Source organism: Myotis nattereri (assembly GCF_964212035.1).
Source record: "Myotis nattereri genome assembly, chromosome: 13".
Lineage (NCBI taxonomy): Eukaryota > Metazoa > Chordata > Mammalia > Chiroptera > Vespertilionidae > Myotis > Myotis nattereri.
The window spans coordinates 49,825,978-49,847,113 of NC_138088.1; the positions used below are offsets into that span (position 1 = coordinate 49,825,978).

Here is a 21,136-nt window from a genome sequence, read left to right on the forward strand (position 1 = left end):
ATTCACAGTCAGGGCCCCCTTCTCACAGACCACTTCTTCCTCAATACTGAGGGATGAGATGGCACAAACCAAACAAATCTAAGAAATAATAATGATAATGAATTCCCCACAGTAGCTACTGGGGTAAACTGACAGGTCAGTCAAAACAGGCTATTTAGAAAGTCTCTATAGACACCAGTTGAATGGAAAAGACCATTTCTTTGGGTGTGTGTGTGTGTGTGTGTGTGTGTGTGTGTGTGTTTTATCACAACAGTTAAATAAAGAGGAAAACTGCTGTGGAAGCCTAACAGGGTTTTCCTCTCTCTTTAACTTGCAAAGACATGACCTTCCTTTAAGCCTAGAGAGCCCCTGAATTTTTTGTTTGTTTATTTCTCTTTTCACAAAAAAATGAGAGCTCACTACCCAGGGCCTGTGCCCCTGTCTTCTGCCATTGCCACCACTGACGGGAAACTTTTGCAGGGATTGGCCTGAGATCTATTGTGCAGTGAACTCACTCCCTCCTGTCTCACCCCTTCCCCCGGGAAGCTGTTGGTAATGGACCCTCCCATTGCAGAGGGACTCCTGTGGCATCACATAGCCCAGGATGGGCATACATAATTAAGAAGAATGTTTGGTAACCATGGGGATCTGGAGAGGGGTCATCTTATAATGAGCTCTTTTGGTGAAGTTAATAAATAGGTCTCTTTGAACAGATGGGATCAAAGAGAGCTCTTCCTTTACTGTTTTATTTTTTATTTTTATTGCGGTATGAAATACATGCTCTTAAGTGCACTAGTCTAAGGGCACAACACCATTAATTTTTTACATGTGTACACCCATGTAATTACCACCCAGGTCAAAATATGGAACATTTCCAGAACCTCAGGTTTCCGAATGCCCCCTTTCCAGTCAATACCCCACCCCACCCCAGGCAGATGTTGAATTTCTAATACCATTGATTTATTTTGTCTATTTCTACTTATTTAGTTATTTATTTTTATTTCAGAGAGGAAAGGAGAGGGAGAGAAAGATAGAAACATCAATGATGAGAGAGAATCATTGATTGGCTGCCTCCTACATGCCCCCTACTGGGGACTGAGCCTGCAACCTGGGCATGTGCCCTGGCCGGGAGTTGAACCATGACCTCCTGGTTCATAGATCGATGCTCAACCACTGAGCTGGGCCGTTTTGCCTATTCTTGAGCTCCATATACTTGGAATCATACCTTGTATTAAATTTAGTTTGAGACCATTCATGCCAAGTCCAATGTATGTCCTGCCATTCTTTCCTAGGCCTTTTTAGAGATGGCTTACACAGAAGCTGCTCAGGCAATGGTCCAGTATTACCAAGAAAAGTCTGCTATGATCAATGGGGAGAAGTTGCTCATTCGGATGTCTAAGAGATACAAGGAATTGCAGCTGAAGGTAAAGCATTCTCTTGTCCATTCAATCATTCTACAAGCATGAGCTGAGTGTCTCCTCCTGGCCAGGCACCGTCCTAAGGAGAAGACAGGAAAGATGCAAAAATTACCCACTGTCTTTGAGGATGTCACATGGGAAGGCAAAGTATTATAACATGACAGTAAATGTGCTTATGGATATAAGTACAGAATGCAAAGGGTTGCTTGAGACAGGGTGACTAACTACCTGGGACCCACAGGGGATTTACAGGGGAGGTCTTGAAGGAGGTAGAAGTTCCAGGCATAAACCCTGAAGATAACCTCCTTCTCCATCCATACGGGTCTTCAGTAACTTTCTTCCTCTGTCACCCTCTTTGATCTCTTATTCTCTCCTCCATCCCCTGTAGTTATGTCTTCAGCCCCATAGAAATCCTTCTAAGCCGCACATGACTGAATTGGCCACTGTCAGAACTCAGGGATGAATTCAGATAGTTCCAAACAGGGCTTTTGTTTTAGCTTGTCCTACATTTGTCTTTTCTTTCTTCTTTTGTTTTATTGTAAAATACAACATACATAAAGAAAAGTGACTAAGCATTACACAGTTTTAAATGCACTAATGTGTGAAATCTCCTAAGTCCCATAAAAGTCAAGAAATAGGACACTGATGGCACCCAGAGGCCCCTCCTCATGCTCAATGCTTCCCTCTCCACTCCTGTGACTTTGAGGATCATCATTTTTCCTTCCTTTACTTTACAGTTCTACCACCAGTATCTGCCTTCCTTAACAAGTGTTTAGTGTTGCCTACGTTTGAACTTTATATGAATGGAATCATATTGTCTGTGTTCTTTTATGTCTTGCTTCTTTCACTCAACATTATGCCATTCATGTTGGGTGTGTTTATTTTCATTGTATAAATTTCTATTGTATGACTACAAATTTATTTATTCATTCCTCTGTTGATGGACATTTTGGATTGTTCCCAGTTTTAGGATGTTAGGGACAATGAATGCTACTGTGAACATTCCCAAACATATTATTCTGTAAACACATACACCAACATATAACTAGGGGTGTGTACATAACTAGGAGAGGACTTGTTGAATCACAGGCATGCATATCCTCAAATTTGCTAGGTAATAGCAAGCTCTTTTAAAAATTAGTTATCCCAAATTTACACTCCTATTAGTAGTATCTGAGAGTCTACATTCTTTTAAAATTTTTTATTTTTATTGATTTTTAATTGATTTCAGAGAGGAAGGGAAAGGGAGATAGAAACATCAATGATGAGAGAGAATCATCTGCTGCCTCCTGCACACCCCCCACTGGAGATCAAGCCCGCAACCTTGGCATGTACCCTGATTGGAAATCGAACTGGTGACCTCTTAGTTCCTGGGTCGATGCTCAACCAGTGAGCCATACCCAGCTGGGCAACGGTCCACATTCTTGCTAACATTTTATTTTATCTGACTTTTTAATTTTTGCCTGTCTGGGAGAGAGTGTAATAGTATGTCATGGTTTTATTTTTTATTGTCCTGATTACCAATTGATATTGAGCACTTTTTCATATGCTTACTGGCTAAGCCATTTGGATCGTCTCTGGTGGAAAGTGTCTTTTCAAGGCTTTTGCCCGTGCTTTTCTCTTAGATGTGTCCTCTTAATGGTCTGCAGGATTCCACTAAACTAGAGCACTTTGTCCATTTGAATTTATTGTAAAAAATGCTACCTTTGTGTTTAAATCTACCTTCTTAGTTTATGCTTTCTGTGGTCCCATGTGATAGGAATTTTCCGGGTCACATCAGCTCATTCCACATCTACTTGGGGTCCATTTTGTTTAGGATCCACAGCCTCCAGTCTGCTTTCATGGTTAAAGGCTGTTTCTGGCCAGGACTTGCTTTCTGACAAGTCCGCATATGTAGGTCGGGTATTCGTCAACCAGCCGACAAAGTCCTGATTCTGCTTTGCTTGCAGTCTTGCTTCTGAAGTTCCTTTGTCAACAGTTCTGTCAGAACCTGGCTTTTTTTTTCTTTCCTGATTAATGAAAGCTTATGGCTTTTCTCAGACTAGTGAAAGATCCCACCCTATTCTCCACCCAGCCAGAGTTCTCATTCTTTTAGATTCTCCCCGGGGGGGGGGGGGGGTGCTTAAAGTTGAATTTCCATACTGAATTCCAGGTGGAGCTTTGGTCTCCAGATGAAATGTTGTATTAAGTTGTAATTAAAATTAATAGCAGTACTCAACTTCTTAAAGCAAGGTACTGAGGCACCCCAGTGCCTTACCAAGGGAGATAGTTTGGGGTGGTGCAGAAACCATGGGTTAAAGAAGTCATGTGGTCCAAACTTGCATTCAGCAAATGTGGAACCCACTGTGGGCAGGGAGTGGGCCAGCACCATGGTAGCAAGCTTGTGGAGGAGCTCACAGTCTGGTGGGAGGAAGAGCAGGTAAACACAGAGCCACCCACAGCCATGTGAGCTATGCCAGATTGGAGGGTGGTAGTGCCAACGTAGGCTCTGCCCCTTCCTGCTTTGACCAACTTGGACAAGTTGCTTCACCTCTGTGAGCCTCAGTTTCCAGATCAGTAAAGACTGTACTCTGAGTTCCTTGGTTAGAAGCATTTTTTTTTTCATACATTGTCTCTCTGAGTCTCACAATCCCTCCCTCCTGTGAGGTGTGCAGGGTGGATAATAACAGTAATTATAACTGTACAACAATAATAACAAGCGTACATACCTTTGCTTGAGTCCTGGTACTCAAGCAATGTGCTGAGCGCTTTGCGTAAGTACATTATCTCCTGTAATTCTGACATCAGCTTTGTCAAACAGGTATTATTACCTCAGTTTTACAGATGAGGAAACTGAGCCTCATAGAGTTTGGCAACTTGCCAAGATCATAGTTTCTGGAAGAACCATGATTAAAACCTAGGACTGTCTTGCGTTTGCACTATAGCTGCATCTCTATATTGTGTTATCGAGATCTTCATTGTCCACGTGAAAAATCAGAGAAATCAGGTGATTTTGTTACAGTCACCTGGGCAGTGAGCCGCAGGGGTAGTATTCTTACAGCTTCTCGAACTTTCACACGTAGTTTGTTAAAAATTTCTGTTCAGTAGTTCAGGGGCAAGGCTGTGATCTTGCATTTCGAACAAGCTCCCAGGAGACGCCAACGCAGCTGGACCTCAGCACTTTGAGCAGCAATGGGCCGAGGATGCATTGTTATCTGACCTTCATAAGGGCTTCCTGCTCCCCAAGCTGTCACACTGCCTCTGCGAGAAAGCAGCTCAAAGCATGTTTCAACTCCACAGCGATGCCTGCATTATGCCCCCTAAGATGACATCAGCTAGGACCTTTCTCTGCAAGGACAGAAAATTGTCTCAATTAAACATATTGACTAAAGTTTTCAAAAGGTGAGGGGGATTTATTGGCTCATGTAAATGAAAAGTCCAGGAGCAGCCCTGGCTTCAGGTATGCCTGGAATCAGGGCCCAAGTGATGGCATGAGGACTTGGCTTCTCTCCATGCTGCATCCTGCTCACTTGGCTTTGTTTTGGGGTCTCCCTGGGATGCCCCTGGCAGCCCCAGGCTCTCTCCTCTAGGTGGCGTGATGGCGTCATTGACTTCAGCAGCTCTGGCTTCCCACCCTCCCATTTCCTTCAACAAGAGCAAGCCAGAGTTTTCCCTAGTGGCTCCCACAGAAGTCCTGAGAGGCACTCTGATCACCCAGGTCCCTTAGGACACGTGTCCTTCCTGGAACCAATCTCTTTGGTCAGGGGACAGCTATGCTGTGATTGGTGAAATCTCTGTCACCTGCTGCATCTTTGGAGCAGGGCTGGAGAGAGGGGAATGGCTACTGGGGAGGTAGACAGTAAAACACTATATTTATGCATATATCCAAACATGTCAGGACCAAAGGAGCCACCACATGGGGTACCACCAGGGCTTGCAGAGGGGGAGGGAAGTTTTGATTGGTTTTTCTCCTCTAACCTTACCTTTTGCTCATGAGGCAAAGTGGAAAGGGAGAAAGAAGAGAGCTTAAGGTACTTCCCATCTCCTGTCTTGAATATTTCTTCATGCCATAATCTTATCTCCCTGCACACTCCTTGTGGGGAAGGTTCTAGTTCTTAGGGCATTTGGGGCAGAACCTGTCCCATAGCAGGTGTCCAACAAGTGCATGGAATAAATGAGAAGGAGAAAATCTCTAGGAACAATAGAAAGTGAGTGTTTTTCTTCTTACAGACCAGACAGGAAAACGGAATTATTTTCTGGTTGGTTCTATAGAGACTTCTCCAGAATCAAAGCATCTTACATGTGCAGCAGGGAACTTGGAGTAATTTAATCCAGTGTCTTCCAGTGACTGATCAGAAAGTTGTCAGGGCAGTTTGAAGGTCCTTTTGCCCAGAGATCCTTCCCTGGCTTGAACATTTCCTATCCCGTTCCTGTGTCCCAGCCCTGACCCCTCTCCCTGAAACCACAGGCACCTCCTTCATTCTCTTCTTGACTTGTGTTTTCTGAGCCCAACCCTCAGTCTCAACACTAACACAGATAAGCAGCCGTGTGCTGGAGGGCTCAGAATTCTCCTGCTGGATCACGTATTCACTGCATATCTCTGGCCCTGGTTTCCCCAGCTGTAAAATGAGATATATGATCATACCTAACATTCACGTAGCTCTGAGAGTTCACAATTCTTTGTAAAACATATAGGAAAACATCAAGGCTTAAAAACAGCCATTGATTGCATTTCTTTTTTTTTTTTTAATTTATTGCTTAAAGTGATTGCATTTCTTAATAAGACTCTTTGTCAAAAGTTGACATTACAGACCAAGGTTTTTTAGATTTATTGAGATATAATCATATACCATAAAATTCACCCTGCTCCATACATTTTAATGGAATAGATGGATTCTGTGTAGCCTATTGAAAGATGTGCCTGCCTTTCTTTTGTGTCCATCAATTTCTTTTTTTTTTTAGTTGCTTATTTCTTTTTTATATAAATATTTTTTATTGATTTCAGAGAGGAAGAGAGAGGGAGAGAGAGAGAGAGAGAAACATCAATGATGAGAAAGAATCATTGATTGGCTGCCTATTGCACCCCCCACACTGGAGATCGAGCCTACAACCCGGGCATGTGCCCTTGACCAGAATTGAACCTGGGACCCTTCAGTCCACAGGCTAACTCTCTATCCACTGAGCCAAACCGGCTAGGGCTAATGGTTTATTTCTTATTATTTTGGTATTGTTTTCTGTCCTGGGTTTAGGAAAGGGCATGGTTAGGATTTGGGGGCTGGGGTTGGTCCTGTCCTGGCACAGTCACCAAATAGTGATTTCTGAAATAGGAGGGGCCTTTGGGTGCCTGGCACCCTCAGCTGTGAATCCTGGCTCACAGCCTACGGTGCCCACCCCACAACTTAGGTTGAGCACCGTGCTGTGGAGGAACACGCTGGAGTAAGGTATTGCCTGGGTCATGGGAAGGATCTTGGAATTGAAAAGCCTATTGTCAATCCTGATTCTCAAACCATCTGTGACCTTGAACGTGTTCCTTGACCCAGCACAACTCCAGGAGTCACCATCTACATGGAACACAGTATGGCTGGTGACCCTGGAGCTGTGCAAGGAGATCTCTGACTCCATCCCTCTGGGTCTCAGCTTACACATGTGTCAAATGTGGACACTGCATTCAATGATCTTCAAGTCTCTTTACAAGTTACAATGCCTGCCTGGCCCCCACCTTCCTTCCTCTCTTCCTCTCTTCCTCCTTCTTTCTCTTACTTCCCTTTACATCTCAGATATTTTCTTTTATTCAGGAATGGGTGGGAGGCAGATGTGATGAACTGAGAGAGACTTTCCCCAGCACACGAATGTGCTCCTTCTTCTCCCAGCTCAATGGACACCATGTTCCCTCGACCACTTAGTCCACTGATGTTCAGCATTATGCTCCTACTCCTCATCCCCTGGGTTATTAAACCTTTTTCTTCCCTAAAAGGCACTTTTCCCCATTGGTGGACTGGACCATGAACCCAAGTCCTACCTGCGTCCCTCTGGTGTTTGCAAGGCTGTCTCTGGTCTGATGACCTCTCTCGCTTTGTCTAGAAACCTGGGAAAAACGTGGCTGCCATCATCCAGGACATTCATTCCCAGAGGGAGAGGGACATGTTCCGGGAAGCAGACAGGTGAGGTCCTAGATCGCAGGGCATATGCTGGGCAGTTGGAACGTTCTCCCGTTTCTCATTCTGAAGGGTATTTGAGTCATGCCCTGCCCTTGCCCCTGCCCTGTCCATCAATCTCTCTGTGCCCTACCTTTCCATGTGCCCAATGGCACACATTAGGCAGAAGTGCTGCTCAGGTTAAATCTCAGGATAATGCAAGATGCTAAGCTTCCTTCCAGCTGTTCCTCCTTTGTTAGAAAGGACTATAGGTAATTGGCTCTTAGGGGCAAGTCTATTCTTTGCTAAAACAGCCTGAAAGAGTGTGTGTGTGTGTGTGTGTGTGTGTGTGTGTGTGTGTCTTCTAATTAGAGGCAGCTCTTGATTTTTCATGGCTAAATGTAGATGTAGGAATAGGAGTAGAGATGACCCCCCCTAAAAGCAGCTACATGACTCATCACTCTGAACATTGAATGCATTCAGTTTTCCAACTTATTTCTTCCAACTGAAGCTCTGACTGCACAGAGCTGGGGCTACAAGTTTGCCACTGTCGCTGCCCTACAAAGGGGGTCCCTCCCTTAGAGAGCCAAGGTGGAGAACAGCAGGAGTGGGAACCTGGCCTGTGTGTCTTGTGGTTCTTACCCAGGGCGGCCACAGATGGTGCTCTGATACCACTGCAGGGCGCTGAGCCCAGGCTGCTCCCCCTGAGGTCCAGGCAGCCTAGCCTGGTCCTAGGGAGCCACATCTCCGTGTCCCCTGGTCAGTGAGGGCTGCATGGTCTTCCTGGGTTTGGGAAGTAAATGAAAATTGCCCATGTTTTCAGAATATGGGGTATGTGACTCAGTTTACCTGCTAAATAACCAAACAACCTTCAGAGAGAGAGAGAAAGTGTGAGTGAGTATGTGTATGTGTATGTTTTTGTATGTAGCTGTTTCGGTTTGGGATTTTTGTTTCTTTGTTTTTTAAACCACGGTTATCTGCGTTTTTAAAAAACATGTGCAAAGCCATCCTGTGCCATCTGCAGTCCTGTGGCGGGGGGGTGGGCAGGGGTGACCTAGGGCCTTGCTGGGAACCTTAGGCAGGTCCAGGCCCTTTTCTGTGTTTCAGTTTCTTCATCTGAAGAATGACCAGGTCAGTGCTCAGGTCTCTGCCAACCCCAAATGCCTTCCCAGTTCTTCGTTTTTTGAATCTCTGAGTCCGCCCTCCCTTCCCCGCCCCCCAGCGATTAGCACCTTCATTCCGTGCCCAGGATCTGAACAAACTGAGATGAGAAATAAGGAAAATGGAGGCCTCGAGGTCCCCTTTCTGCCGATAGAGTCAGAGGTGTGGGAGTGGCTTCAGTCCCTGAACCTCAGGACCAGGCAGCCTTGCCCACCAGCCGGAGCAGGGCAACCTGGCACACACCCCCACCCGCATGCCCACAGAAGAGCTGAGCTCATTTCTAAGAGGGAGACAAATGGGGCTGAGCCAAACCAGCCTGATTATTCATCCCAGTTCCAGGAGCAGGATGGGCGAAGGGGCAGAGCTAGCAGGGCTGCGCTCAGGGAAAACCCTGCTCCTAGAAGCCAGAGGGAGGAAGCGTCATGATAAAGAGTGTCTGGCCGACGGGGTTACGTGCACAGACTGGGGTTATCTGGGCATGGTCTGGAGGGGTACAGATTCTAAACCCCCTCCTTTGCGCCCTCACAGATACGGCCCCGAAAGGCCTCGATCTCGCAGTCCCGTGAGCCGGTCACTGTCCCCGAGGTCCCACACGCCAAGCTTCACCTCCTGCAGCTCTTCCCACAGTCCTCTGGGCCCCTCGAGGGTTGACTGGGGCAATGGCCGGGACTCCTGGGAGCACTCCCCCTACGCCAGGAGAGAGGAAGAGAGGGAGCCGGCCCCCTGGAGGGAGAACGGGGAGGACAAGAGGGACCGGACGGACATGTGGGCACATGATCGCAAGCACTACCCTAGGCAACTGGACAAAGCCGAGTTAGAGGAGCGGCTCGACGCAGGGAGGGGCCATCGAGAGAAGCACCCCAGGTCTGGGTCCCCCAACCCTCTCCACTCTGCATCGAGCTACAAGAGCCGGGAAGACGGCTACTACCGGAAAGAGCCCAAAGGCAAATCGGACAAGTATCTGAAGCCGCAGCAGGATGCCCCCGGGAGGTCCAGGAGGAAAGACGAGGCCAGGCTGCGGGAGAGCAGACACCCCCACCCGGACGGTGCGGCGAAGGAAGACGGGCTGGAGCCCAGGGTCACCAGGGCCCCCGAGAGCACCAAGTCGAAGCAGAGTGAGAAAACCAGAACCAAGAGACCCGACAAAGACCAAGAAGGAGCTGAGGACAGAAAAGAAAGCAGAATGGCGGAGAACGAGGTAATGATGTAATCTCCTCCCCAGGGAAGCAGAGGCGGGTCCCCACGGGTAACAACGGGACTATCGGGATGATCAACAGTTACTGAATGAATGAAACGCTTACTGAATGTTTACTCTGTGCCAGGCACTGTGTTTAAGACTTTTTCTCAATCAAGTCTTTTAATCCTTGCAGCGACCCTTTGAGGTAGTAATATTAATAATGTTATTATTACTCTAGAGGAGAAACGGAGGCACAGAGAGCTTAAGTGAGTTACCCAAGGACACACAGCCGGGAAATGGCAGAGCTGCAATTACACGTAGGTGGCCAAATGCCATAGTGCGTGCTGCCTTTACTAGAAGTTAGGGAGGGACGGGGTGCAAAGGCCTGTGTTCCTGTTTGTCCAGGGTGGAGCGCCCTGAGGTGTTTGCACCCACAGACTCTGCTATGGGAGATTAGATCTTCGGTCCACTCTATCTTCTCTCCTGCCAAAAGCATCTACCAATCCTGGGACTTGGAAGGGAGGCGGTAAAGGAGAAGCAGCCACCACCCATAAATTATACGGGGTGCCCAGAGCATGGTGTGTCTCTCTAGCCACTGTCCACCGTGTTTTGCTTCCACTGTAATAAAAATGGGCAGCAGTTGGCTGGCATCTGTCATCGAAGCATCTGAAAGGCCTCATAACCTGCTGCGTGACTTCAGTTCACCCAGCGGGTCAGCAGGAGGACTCTGGGTGCAAGGTTTATGTGCTAACTTGGCTTACACTTCCTTCTTGCTGGAATTACCTGCGTTTCAGTAGGAGTGGGACAGTGGGGGCTGAGGGGTCTGCACAGAGAACCCAGATTGGAATATCCTACGCGCATATCTTCTAGTCTGACCCAGGAGGTGGTGACAACGCTAAGTCCAAATAAGGAGCCCAGTTCTCAGCTCCATGCACATTGAAGAGTCACACTTTTGGCTAGCGCGTTAGCATGCCACTTTGCAGGTCGTGTGCTCAGTCCAGAGGTGAATAGGACACAGTCCGTGTTAAGGCAGAGACCAAGGTCTAATGGTAGAAGCAGACCTACAAAAATGATTTGCAGACAGTCGTGCCCAGGCTGCAGCAGATGAGCTGCTCCGTGGGCAGGTAGGTCTGCACAGAGGAGTATACCTTTGAGCTGAGTATTGAAGTGGGGGGGGGGGGGCAGTTTGGGAAGAAGCAAGGGCAAAAGTGAGAAAGACTGACTGGAGAACCTGAAAATACTCCACATGACTGCATCTTTAGGGCATATTAAAGAATCGTGTTTTTACAAAGTAAAATCTTGGCTTTCATGCAAACATAAAATGAATGCATGTCAAAGCTGCTATTTAAGTCATTAATGAATGAGGGAACCAGTAAGATGTAAAAGCCAGCTCAGAGGAGAATGTAAAGATCAGGCAACATGTAGAGGCAGTCAGGAATGTGGACATGAATTTGCTAACAGAGGCAAGCTGACCTCTTCCATGGAGAACCTGAAACCAGATAAAATTCCTTTGCATCTCTATGGACAAGAATCACTTGCACGACTCTCAGTTATCTGCATTTACATGGTTGTAAAGCAGCTCAGTTCAAGTGCAAGTCCAGACTCTCACAGAACCAGATACCCGAAGGGCGTTCTGGTAAATGGCCAGCATTCCATGGAAAGGACACCCCGCAATCTTTTTGCCCACTGCACGTTGCCACAATTTGTCCTGACTGGCCTAGCAGGGGGAACATCAGGAGAGGAGATTAGGGGATGGGTAGAGGGGACGTGAAGGACCTCGTGTGCCCCGCTGAGGGCTTGAACTGAATCCTGAGGACGTATGAACAAATAGGTGTATTTAAGAAGGGTGTACAGTCCTCCCTCAGTGTCCCTGGGGACTGGTTCCAGAATCCCCTGTAGATAATAAGATCCCAGGATGCTCAAATCCCTTATATAAGACAGTGCAGTATTTGCATATAACCTATACATATCCTTCCATGAATTCTTAAATCATCTCTAGATTACTTACATAATACCTAATACAACGTAAATGCTATGTGGATAGTTGTTATACTGTGCACTTTAGGGAATAATGGCAAGAAAAGAAAGTCTGTGCATGTTTAGTGTAGATGCAACGATGCAGTATATGTCAACAACAACCTACCTTCAGTTTTGAGAATTTGTATCCGAGGTCGGTTTAATACGCAGATGAGGAACCTGCAGATAGAGGGCCAACCATATATACCTGGAGATGTCCGAGGTGTTGGTGACAGGTCAGTGACTGAAGAAAAGGCATCGAGGGGCCGAGAGCACGGGCTCATGCCTCCAGTCTGGAACCATCTGTCCCCACCGCAGAGGGGTGGAGCTGCCCCTTCACACTCCGACCCACACTTCTGAGATTCTTCTTTAGAGACTGTTTCTCCTGCTGCGTAGCCACTCTTCATCGGTTTGCACAACCCTTGCCCCCTTAAGGTGACACACATGGTAGGTCACCCTGAGAGCCCCTGATGCAGAAAAGATTCAGAAAGCCCTGTGGGTGCCCCACAATTCTGTCCCTCTAATCGGTCTGCTCCTCCAAGCCCTAGAGTGGGGTCAGTAGGGACTAGTAGGGGTCCCCAACAGACTTCTTCTGTGGGTCTGAAGCCAGGGGCCCACCACGCGGTGGTGGAATACTAGCAGAACAGAGTTTTCCTCGCTGATCTCAGCTCTATGTTGTGATCTTGAGAACAACCCAGATCCCCACTGGGCCACCCAGGGCTCAGATTACAGACAGGAGGGACTGGACTTGGGAATGAAGGCCTCGGGGCTGAGGAGGTGTCCCTGCCTTTCTTCTAACATGCCAGGCACCTCCCACCACCAGGTGCACCCCTGAGTCCATGTGGATCCCTCCTCACCTCTGTCTTTAGGCATTGTCACATCCCCACAAGTTTATCCTGGCCACTGCACCCAGTCACACGACACACATCTCTTTCTTCCCTGCTTTCCTTTCCTTGGTAGCACCCATCTCCTTCTAACTGATCCCCTGACGCCTTTATTTATTTTATGTAGTGTCTGTGCCCCGCCAGCCCCCGCCTCCAAGTGTAATGCCCATGAGGGCAGGGATTTTTGTCTGCTGTGCTCACTGCTGTGTCCCTCGTCCCGAGGTTAGAGTGGGCGTTCAGCGCGTAGCTGTTGAAGAAGTGAGTGACTGGACCCGGACTCCGGAAGCCAAGGCCTGGCTTCTGAGAACCAGGTCACACCCTGTTCTTCTCTCCCTCAATTTTCTTGGTTGTGAAATGGCGTGATCACAAGGCTGTGGTAGGCCTTTAACGAGCGTGTGCTCATTAGAAACCCTCTGGGTCTCTGGAGAAGGGCCCGGGCTGGCGAAGCCAGCGTCTGTGCTTTCGGTGCTGTGGGTGGCCAGGTCCACGCAGGAGAGCCACCCTGCCTGCGAGACCATAGGCAGGAGGAGAAAAAGCAAGTCCGTGGCTGGAGAGACCGTGGGAGAGAAGCACTCCTCCACCTGCTGGGAGGGAGTCAGGGCCTATCCACCCAGATGCCTAGGGAGGGAAGCCAGGCGGGCGACCCAGAGCAGGTGGAATGAGTGAAGCCAGGTGGAGCAAGGGGACCATGGCAGACCAAGGAGGAGGTGCCTTGTGTTGGGAGCAAGCAGCCAGCCACTGCTCAGCTCCATCCTGGGTCTGCCGTCAGAGCTCCTATTCCTTAGAGGAAGGCCAGAGCCCAGCCATCTGTTGAAATTTCCCACGTGTGAGAAACTATAGACCAAAACATGCCGGGGACAGATGGAGCCCAGAATTCAGCCACGGGTATAAACAATCCACGGGAAGGAGAAATGGAAAACCACTTATTCTCCATTCAGAGCCCAGACAGAGACCCAAGCACACTGGGAGGCAGGTGCAAGCTTGTTACTCACTCCACCCTCTCCTGCCAACCTCCATTCTATTACCGACCAGTCTCCATGGAGCACCCAGCACGGGTGCTCAGTTGTGAGTGAAGCTGAAATGACCCCTGATCTCATGGAGCTCATGGTCAGTGGAAAGACAGACTGATCAAATAATTCCTCAGATGAGCAGGAGAGTGTGAGTGTTCGGTGCTAAGAAGGAGATGGAGGCACATGTTGCTGTCAGGGCCTGGAACTAATCAGAGGCTTTCCGAGGTTAGGATGTGACTGTTGAGATTTGAAGGAATGGTGGATATTTACCGGGTGGAAAGGAAGAAGAGCAGACAGAGGGAACAGCATGTGCAAAGGCCCAGTGGCTGGAGGCCAGTGCTGCTGGAGCAGAGGGACTGGGTTAGAATGGTCAACAGAGGCCACATCATGAGGGGCCTTAGAGGCGGGTGAAGGCTGTTTGTTCATCCTAAGTGCAAGGGGAGGCAAATGAGATGTTTAAGCAGGACGGCGCAGTGAGGATACGATGGATTTTGTATTTTGGAGTGATCATTCTTGATTGCCTTGGGGAGAATAGACTTGGGAGGAGGGAGGAGGTTACAGAGCAGAAGGGGGAGACCGGTTAGGAGGAGGTTTAGTGGTGGCCATGGCCCTGTGGTGGCAGAGCCCCTGCTTGCAACAATTGGGACCTAGTATCTTGGTCCATGAGCTGGTGTGGGCCGTGGGTGCATTGGTAGCCTGTGTCTGTTCCCCTTAAGCTGCTGCTGACACCTGGAAGTTGTTCCAAGGCCAGAGGTGTGTGGAAAGCACTGCCCTGTCTGCTGTGTGTGCAGGGAGGAAGGGCAGGGTCCGCTTGGTGGGGGCTTCCGGCCGGGCCAGGCCGCCCTGCCCCTCCCAGCATGAACCAGAGGCTCTCCTTACTGTGTTGATCTAGGAGTGTGGCTGCAGGAACCGGTTGGGAAGGGGGAAGGTTATTTATTTTGACAAGGGAAGGCCATGGATAATTTATTCAGAGAGAAAAATAAAGAACAGCCGTCCCCTGTTGGTAGACGCTATGGGTTCTGATGGCTAAAATGGCATTTGGACCTGCTGTGCACTCAGGTTAGCTCCAAAGACGTGAGCAGGGATTTTGGTGGAATTTTGTGCTCCAAACACTGAAAGAATAAGGACTTGAGGATTTGAACTCTCTCTTCCCCCTCGCTCCCCCCTCATCCATGATAACTGGTTAAACCAGTTAGTTCTGAGCTCCTGCCCCAGCTGGCTCCTCTCAGCTCAGGAGGGGTGTGTCTGCTTTGAAGGAATCAGAAGTCATTTACTTCAAACCAACCTCAGCCAAAAATGTGGAGAAAATGCAACTTGCCCCTGGGGCCCCCAGGAATAGTCATTGATTTGGTGGCCAAAATTTAAATCACTGGAGAATATCCTCCCCAAACTCCTGAAGCAGAAGTTGGAAGTCTATTTCTACAAAACGTCAGATAGTAAATATGTTAGGCTATGTAGACCAAGGAGAAAATGGAAGATATTATAGAGGGACTTATATGATCGTTTAAAATGCAACTACTTAAAAATGTGAAAAGCATCGTTAGCTCAGAGACTATAAAAAGAGGCACTGGGTCAGATTTGGCTGGAGGACTATAATTTGCTGACCCCTGTGTTAAAGGCTGGTGAGAGACCCTCATTTGCAACCCAGACATTTGCTTTCAGTTGTTACATTTCCCGGATGAGCACCATTATGAGTGACTTAATTTGAGGGAGGCATTAGAAGGAAGGGAGAAGAGAAGGGATGGCCGGTTGGGCCTATCGCTCCAGAACAGAGAGAGGGCACAAGAGAGGTGAGCGGGCCACTGACAGGTGACAACCTCCTTCGTACCCACAAATGGGCTGGATGTGAGTTTTTATGGCCAAGACAGATCTGTTGAGGAGATGTCCCCGTGATGGTTGTTCACCCCAGGGTCAGTTCACCCCGGGCCCTCTACTCACCCTCACTGTGTCCAGGTTTCACACCTGTAAGAAGTGCCCTGTTTGCCAGGGGTTTCCGACCTCCTAAAGGTATCCGACTAGCCGTGAAGGCCTTTCTGATTTCTGGGCCTCCATTAGTCTGTGTGACCTGGAACAAGTTACTTAACCTCTCTGAGCCTCAGTTCCCTCCTCCGTACAATGGAGATGATAAGAGCCCCTGCCTCTGAGGGGTTTTGTGAGGATAGAAGAAACGTATGTGCAACACCCCCGGCAGCTGGTAGCGGTGCTGAGTGTCATTGTTTCTCTCGGTGTTCCTTTCTCTCTCTGCCGCGGCTGACTGTTGATTTGGTTTGTTCTGTTCTTCCTTTGGCGAGGTTGGAAAGGGGGACGTGGAAGAAAGCCCCCCGTCGGTGGACCGGCACGAGAGAGAAGCAGAGTCCTCTGATCCAGAAAATACAAGAACAAAGAAGGTAAAGTTTGTCGCAGATGCCGACAGTGTAGCCCTGTCTGCACAACAGTCATCGGGGACCAAGGCTGCAGAGTCCCCCTCCCGCCCAGTGACGCCTGCTCTGTGGGACGTGCTCGAGGGCCCACCAGTGGTTCCATGAATGAAGCCGCGTCCCAGCATGTCCTGGAGGAACGGCTCTGCCTGCGCTCCCTGTGTGCTCCTTATGGGGAGATCTTGACCGCGTGCCTGGGCTCTGCCGTACTCTCCAGCAAGTTGGCTGCGCTCATACGAGAAAACATGTGCCCAAAAAAAGACTCGGTCTTCAGAGCCAGGTGCCCAAAATAGGCAGGTCCCTTGAGAGAGGCTGGGCCAGGAAGGGGGGCTCTGGGCACTCGATCTGGGGCCATGACCTCAGCAGGCCCAGACCCTGGGATTAACAAGACATCTCCTGTGCTCGTAAAGATTATTTTACACAATTAAAGTGGAAAAAAAACCCCACCAAAACCCAGTTAGAGTGCTGGGGATGCCACAGCTCAAAGAAATGTCCCTGAAATGTGGCCAGCTTCGTGCCTTCCCGGTCAGGAGAGGCGGAGGGATGGGTATCGCTGGCCAGGAAGCTGATCTCCTAAATCTGGCTGTTGGGCCCGTAGGCTGCTGGAGATACGGGGGAACAATTTTAGGAGGGGCCGACTATGAACCGGGCTGTGGAAGTTGCACCCTTGCTGGGAGAGGGTGCTTGGGGGAATTTTAGGGGGGACTTTGCCGCAATTACATTTAGTGATGCTTTACATACAAGGAAATCACCCAAACAAGTTGATCTATTTAGAGTTTACAGATTGATCATCCATCCAAAAACCGTTTATTGAGCACCTATTATGTACCAGTAGTCGAAATGCTTTGTGTCACTTTAAACAGTGGTAGATTAAGCATTAAGGGCTTATTCCAAATCCTGTGCTCAGTTTTGAGCCTCATCCTAGGGATGAATCAGTGATGTGGGACTCGGGTGGTCCCCAGTAAATGCTCCCAGGTAGAGGTAAGAATGCTCAGGATTGCTCTGATTGGAGGGGACCTGGGGTCAAGGCTCGTGCCCTCTGGTGGAAGACCTGCTCCTCAGCCACCCTCTGACCTCCGTCCTGCGTTTTTATACAGGATCAAGACTGGGAGAGTGGAAGCGAAGCAGAGGACGAGAGCTGGTACCCCACAAACATGGAGGAGCTGGTTACGGTGGACGAGGTCGGGGAGGAAGAAGATTTTATCATGGAACCGGACATCCCAGAGCTGGAAGAGATCGTGCCCATTGACCAGAAGGACAAATTGTGCCCAGAAATGTGTTCCTGTGTGACAACCGCCTTACACCTGGACTTGGCCAAGGATTTCACCAAGGAGGGCGTCAAGACCATAGGTAACGGGGCTACGGAAATCAGCCCCAAGTCTCCCAAAGAAGGGCCGTCTGCCCCCACGAGCTGTCCCAGTGACATGGACGTGGAAATGCCTGGCCTAAATCTGGAGGCTGAGCAGAAGCCAGCTGAATGCGAGACTGGCCTCTCGCTGGAGGGTTCAGATTGCTACGAGAAGCAGGCAAAGGGAGCAGAGAGCTCAGATGTTCGTCTGTCCCCTACACTCCAGCAAATGTCTTCCCCCAAGCCAGCTGAGGAGAGGGCCCGGCAGCCTAGCCCGTGTCTTGACGACAGCAAGGCCACGGGGACTCCCGAGGATGGGGCTTGTGGAGGCAGCCCCCTGGAAGAGAAAGCCGGCCCCCCCACCGACACCGACCCCCAAAGCCAGGCTTGCCGAGGAGTGTCGACTCAGGGTAACTACCTCCCTTTTTTCCTGTGTGCGTGGGCAGATGGGGCCACCGCTCACCTAGAGAAGGGAGTGGGCCAGAACGGACCTGAGTAAGGTCTCAACCAGCATTTAGGCGGGTGCAGAAAGTGAGCTGCTAAACGCCTGGTTAAACTGTTGGAGCTTTTAGGCAAATGGTGCAGAGGAAATCAGATAGGAGGTCACATGTGTTCTGAAAAGCAAACTCAGATAGGGCGGGCTTCTCTGAATTTATGGGAGCCCAGATGGACGCTGACAACGAAAATTAGCAAAAGTTTTGAATTATCAGCCAAAGTTCCCGGGGGCAGCCAGCCGGCCTCTGTCTGCAGGACAGAGGACCACCCAGGCTGCTATTTCTGTGAGGCCCCAGGGAGGGGAACGGGGTGGGGGTGGGGGAGACAGTGGGAGGCCCAGGAAGAAGCGGGCAGGGGCGAAGAATGAAGGGCTCATGCCTGTCCCCCTTCTTCCCGCCTCAGACCCCTTTTCTCCAGGGTCTGATGGTGAGGCAGGACTCGCCCCGGACCTTCCGCCGGAGGGGATGCTGTGTCTGTGCCTGGCACTATGACATCATGAAAAACAGAGTTTAAAATAGGCTGAGCCCTGTGCTCTCCGCCAAGTGGAAACTAAGATCCATCCACGGCTCGGGGGGCAGGAAGGGGGAGTCGCCATCCACGTCCTCCCAGGGAAGCGAAGTAGAGGTTCCCGTCACAGCCTGCAGCCTTTGAGAGGCTGCAGTACAGGGGGGGACAGGCTGAAGTGAGGGGGCAGAGACTACGGGAGAGGCGTCACGGTAAACATCCCCACCGGGTGCCGTGCTGGCACAGCGCTGGGAGCTGGGCTCGGGCTTTCCTCTGTGTCAGGCTGACCTGAGCTGTTTTCCACCTGCGTGGCTCTGAGTCTCCATGGAAACCCTGTCATGTGCTGCCTTGTTGCTAGAGAAACGCCGGAGCCTGGGCTGTATCCAGAGAAGGCCAAGAATAAAGGAGTGAATCGTTCACCTTGCTCCAATGGAACGCCCCCCCCCCCATACTTTTTTTTTTTCATGGTATAGGTCTCAACATGCACTGGCATGCGTGGCTCTTTAGCTCACCCAGGGTTTGGAGTTCATATTTAGTAACAGGAGCGTGGGGTGAGAGAAAGGCATGGCCTGTCCCAGCAGCCTCGGTGCTCCTGTGGACGTCAGCACAATGTAATTGCCCGTCGGTAATTCTTCCTCCTGCAGAGATGGGGTGATACGGAGTTGGGGGGAATGGGTGCGGATCATCCCCACCCAAGGCATCAGCAGTCCCTGCCCTCCCCCCGGGCCCAATGCAAAGACTGGCCATGTTGTCCTGCGTGGCGTTCTCTTGGCAATGGGAGAAGCTCTTCAGTGATAGCGCTCGGGTTCTAACGAGCAGTCCTGGCCCTGGCCCTGTGTAATGAAGGAGTCCCAGGGGCCAGCCCTGATCCCGCAGCGCGGCCAAGGGCATTTCAGGGGTTCGCAGAGGCATGTCATGTTTCATCAATTCCTTGCTTTGGCTCATGTTTTGCAGAAAACTCCAGGTACCTGGAAATGAAGTCCCTGGACGTGAGGTCATCGGAATACACGGAAGTGGAGCTGAAACAGCCCCTTTCTTTGCCTTCCTGGGAGCCGGAGGATGTGTTCAGTGAACTTAGCATTCCTCTCGGTAGGTCCTTCCTGAGAATCAGCCCCAGGAAGTGAGAGCTCCCTAGTAGCGCCTAAGAGCTTGACACTTGATCCATGTCTGATGCAATAACCCACATTGGCAAGGTGCTACCTTCAAGCCTCTTGCAATGGCAGGCTCCCATAGGAGAGCAGAGACGCTGGGGTCCGGGCCTTGAACGCCACTCCCCGGGAGCCAGAGCCCGGGGGGCTGCTTCCCTGCCAGGAAAGGCTTTCTTCCTGACCCGCAGCCCTTACTGGCAGGGAAGCAGAAGCCCCACGCCCACGCTGCTTCTGTCTTCCCTGTGGTCCTTGCCCCAGCCCTTCCCAGAACAGGACTACCTCTTCTCTCTTGAGGGTGATTAGCTTCTCTGAGGCCATGATGCTGAATGGGCTGTGTTGGGGGCGGGCTCTATGTAATTGACTGTGGGGACACTGAACCGAGAGGGACCTGGGCCCCATCCTTCTCCATTTAATGGGTGAGTGCTTATCCTCAGGCAGGTCGTACCCAGGAATGGTTTTTGTTTTGGGGTATTTTCCCCCCAGTCACTTCAAGCCCTTTAGTAACAAGTTGACTAATGAGAGAGAGAGAGAGAGAGAGAGAGAGAGAGATACTTTTCTCAGAGAGCTTGGGAGTGGGAGGTACTGTCAGGGTTCACATGGCCAGGGAAGGCAACCCAGCCGGAGGAGTAGCTGTCCAGGGGAGTAGCTGGTGGTGTAAGAGGGGCAGGTCTGCAGGGTGGGGGACACTGAGGAGGGGATGGCTTAGCTCCCAGGCAAAGGAATGGCACCGCCTCACACAGAGCAATGGGTTGGGCGTTCCTGGAAATTAGTTTCCTCCTCTGCAATGTGGAAATGGACCCGATCGGTGGTTTTTCAATGGCAGAAGGAAGTGTTGGAGTGGGGCAGGGAGGGAGGTTAATTGAGCCACCTAGGACACATTTTCGAAAAGGAGAGTTAACTAGAGTTTCAGGGTAGGGAGTGAAGGTCCTTTAAGAAGGACTGTGGGAGCTGCTGACACCACCGCTAAGTCAGTGACGCCCACTTCAGTCAACATCATCTTTGAGTGTTTGCGTTGACTCTGAAAGGTTGGAAAGCGGTGAGACAAAGGAGTAGCAGCTGCTCAGAGAGGAGCTTGGGAAGGTGCCGTCAGGAAGTAGGCGAAGTATGGGCTATGTGATGGCCACTGCCAATGACCACGTGTCTGCTCCATCAGGGAGGTCAGTATGGAGGGTCACCCATTTCGTCATGCTTCTCTTTTTCTTTTCATTTTTTAAAAAAGTTTCTTATTCTTTCTGTTCTCCAAGTGTATCTTTTTCATAAAGTCAGATGGAAAAGAAAATGTCCTTTTTTTTTTTAAGGGATAAATTTGCTGCATAGCCTCCAGCATGCCTCAGGATAAAAACTAAAAAGAAGACACACTGACCTTAGAATGAACTAAGTTGACTGCACAAGGGGCCTGGGTGTTGTAACTCTGGGAAATAGTGGCGAAGGCCGCCTTTCAGGAAAAAGGTGCTAGACAGTTCATC

At 49.9% G+C, this 21,136-nt stretch overlaps 1 protein-coding gene across 1 annotated transcript in view; it reads left to right on the forward strand.

Annotated features, from left to right (window-relative positions):
* RBM20 (RNA binding motif protein 20) overlaps positions 1 to 21,136 on the forward strand; it is a gene marked incomplete at its 5' end in the record, with an annotated part of 174,696 nt that overhangs the window by 142,816 nt on the left and 10,744 nt on the right. Inside the window, 6 exons of the mRNA XM_081104738.1 lie at positions 1,272 to 1,403; positions 7,458 to 7,537; positions 9,200 to 9,869; positions 16,050 to 16,145; positions 17,273 to 17,933; positions 19,477 to 19,611. Of these exons, the coding sequence (XP_080960864.1) occupies positions 1,272 to 1,403; positions 7,458 to 7,537; positions 9,200 to 9,869; positions 16,050 to 16,145; positions 17,273 to 17,933; positions 19,477 to 19,611 (1,774 nt within the window). The remainder of the gene's footprint in view (positions 1 to 1,271; positions 1,404 to 7,457; positions 7,538 to 9,199; positions 9,870 to 16,049; positions 16,146 to 17,272; positions 17,934 to 19,476; positions 19,612 to 21,136) is intronic.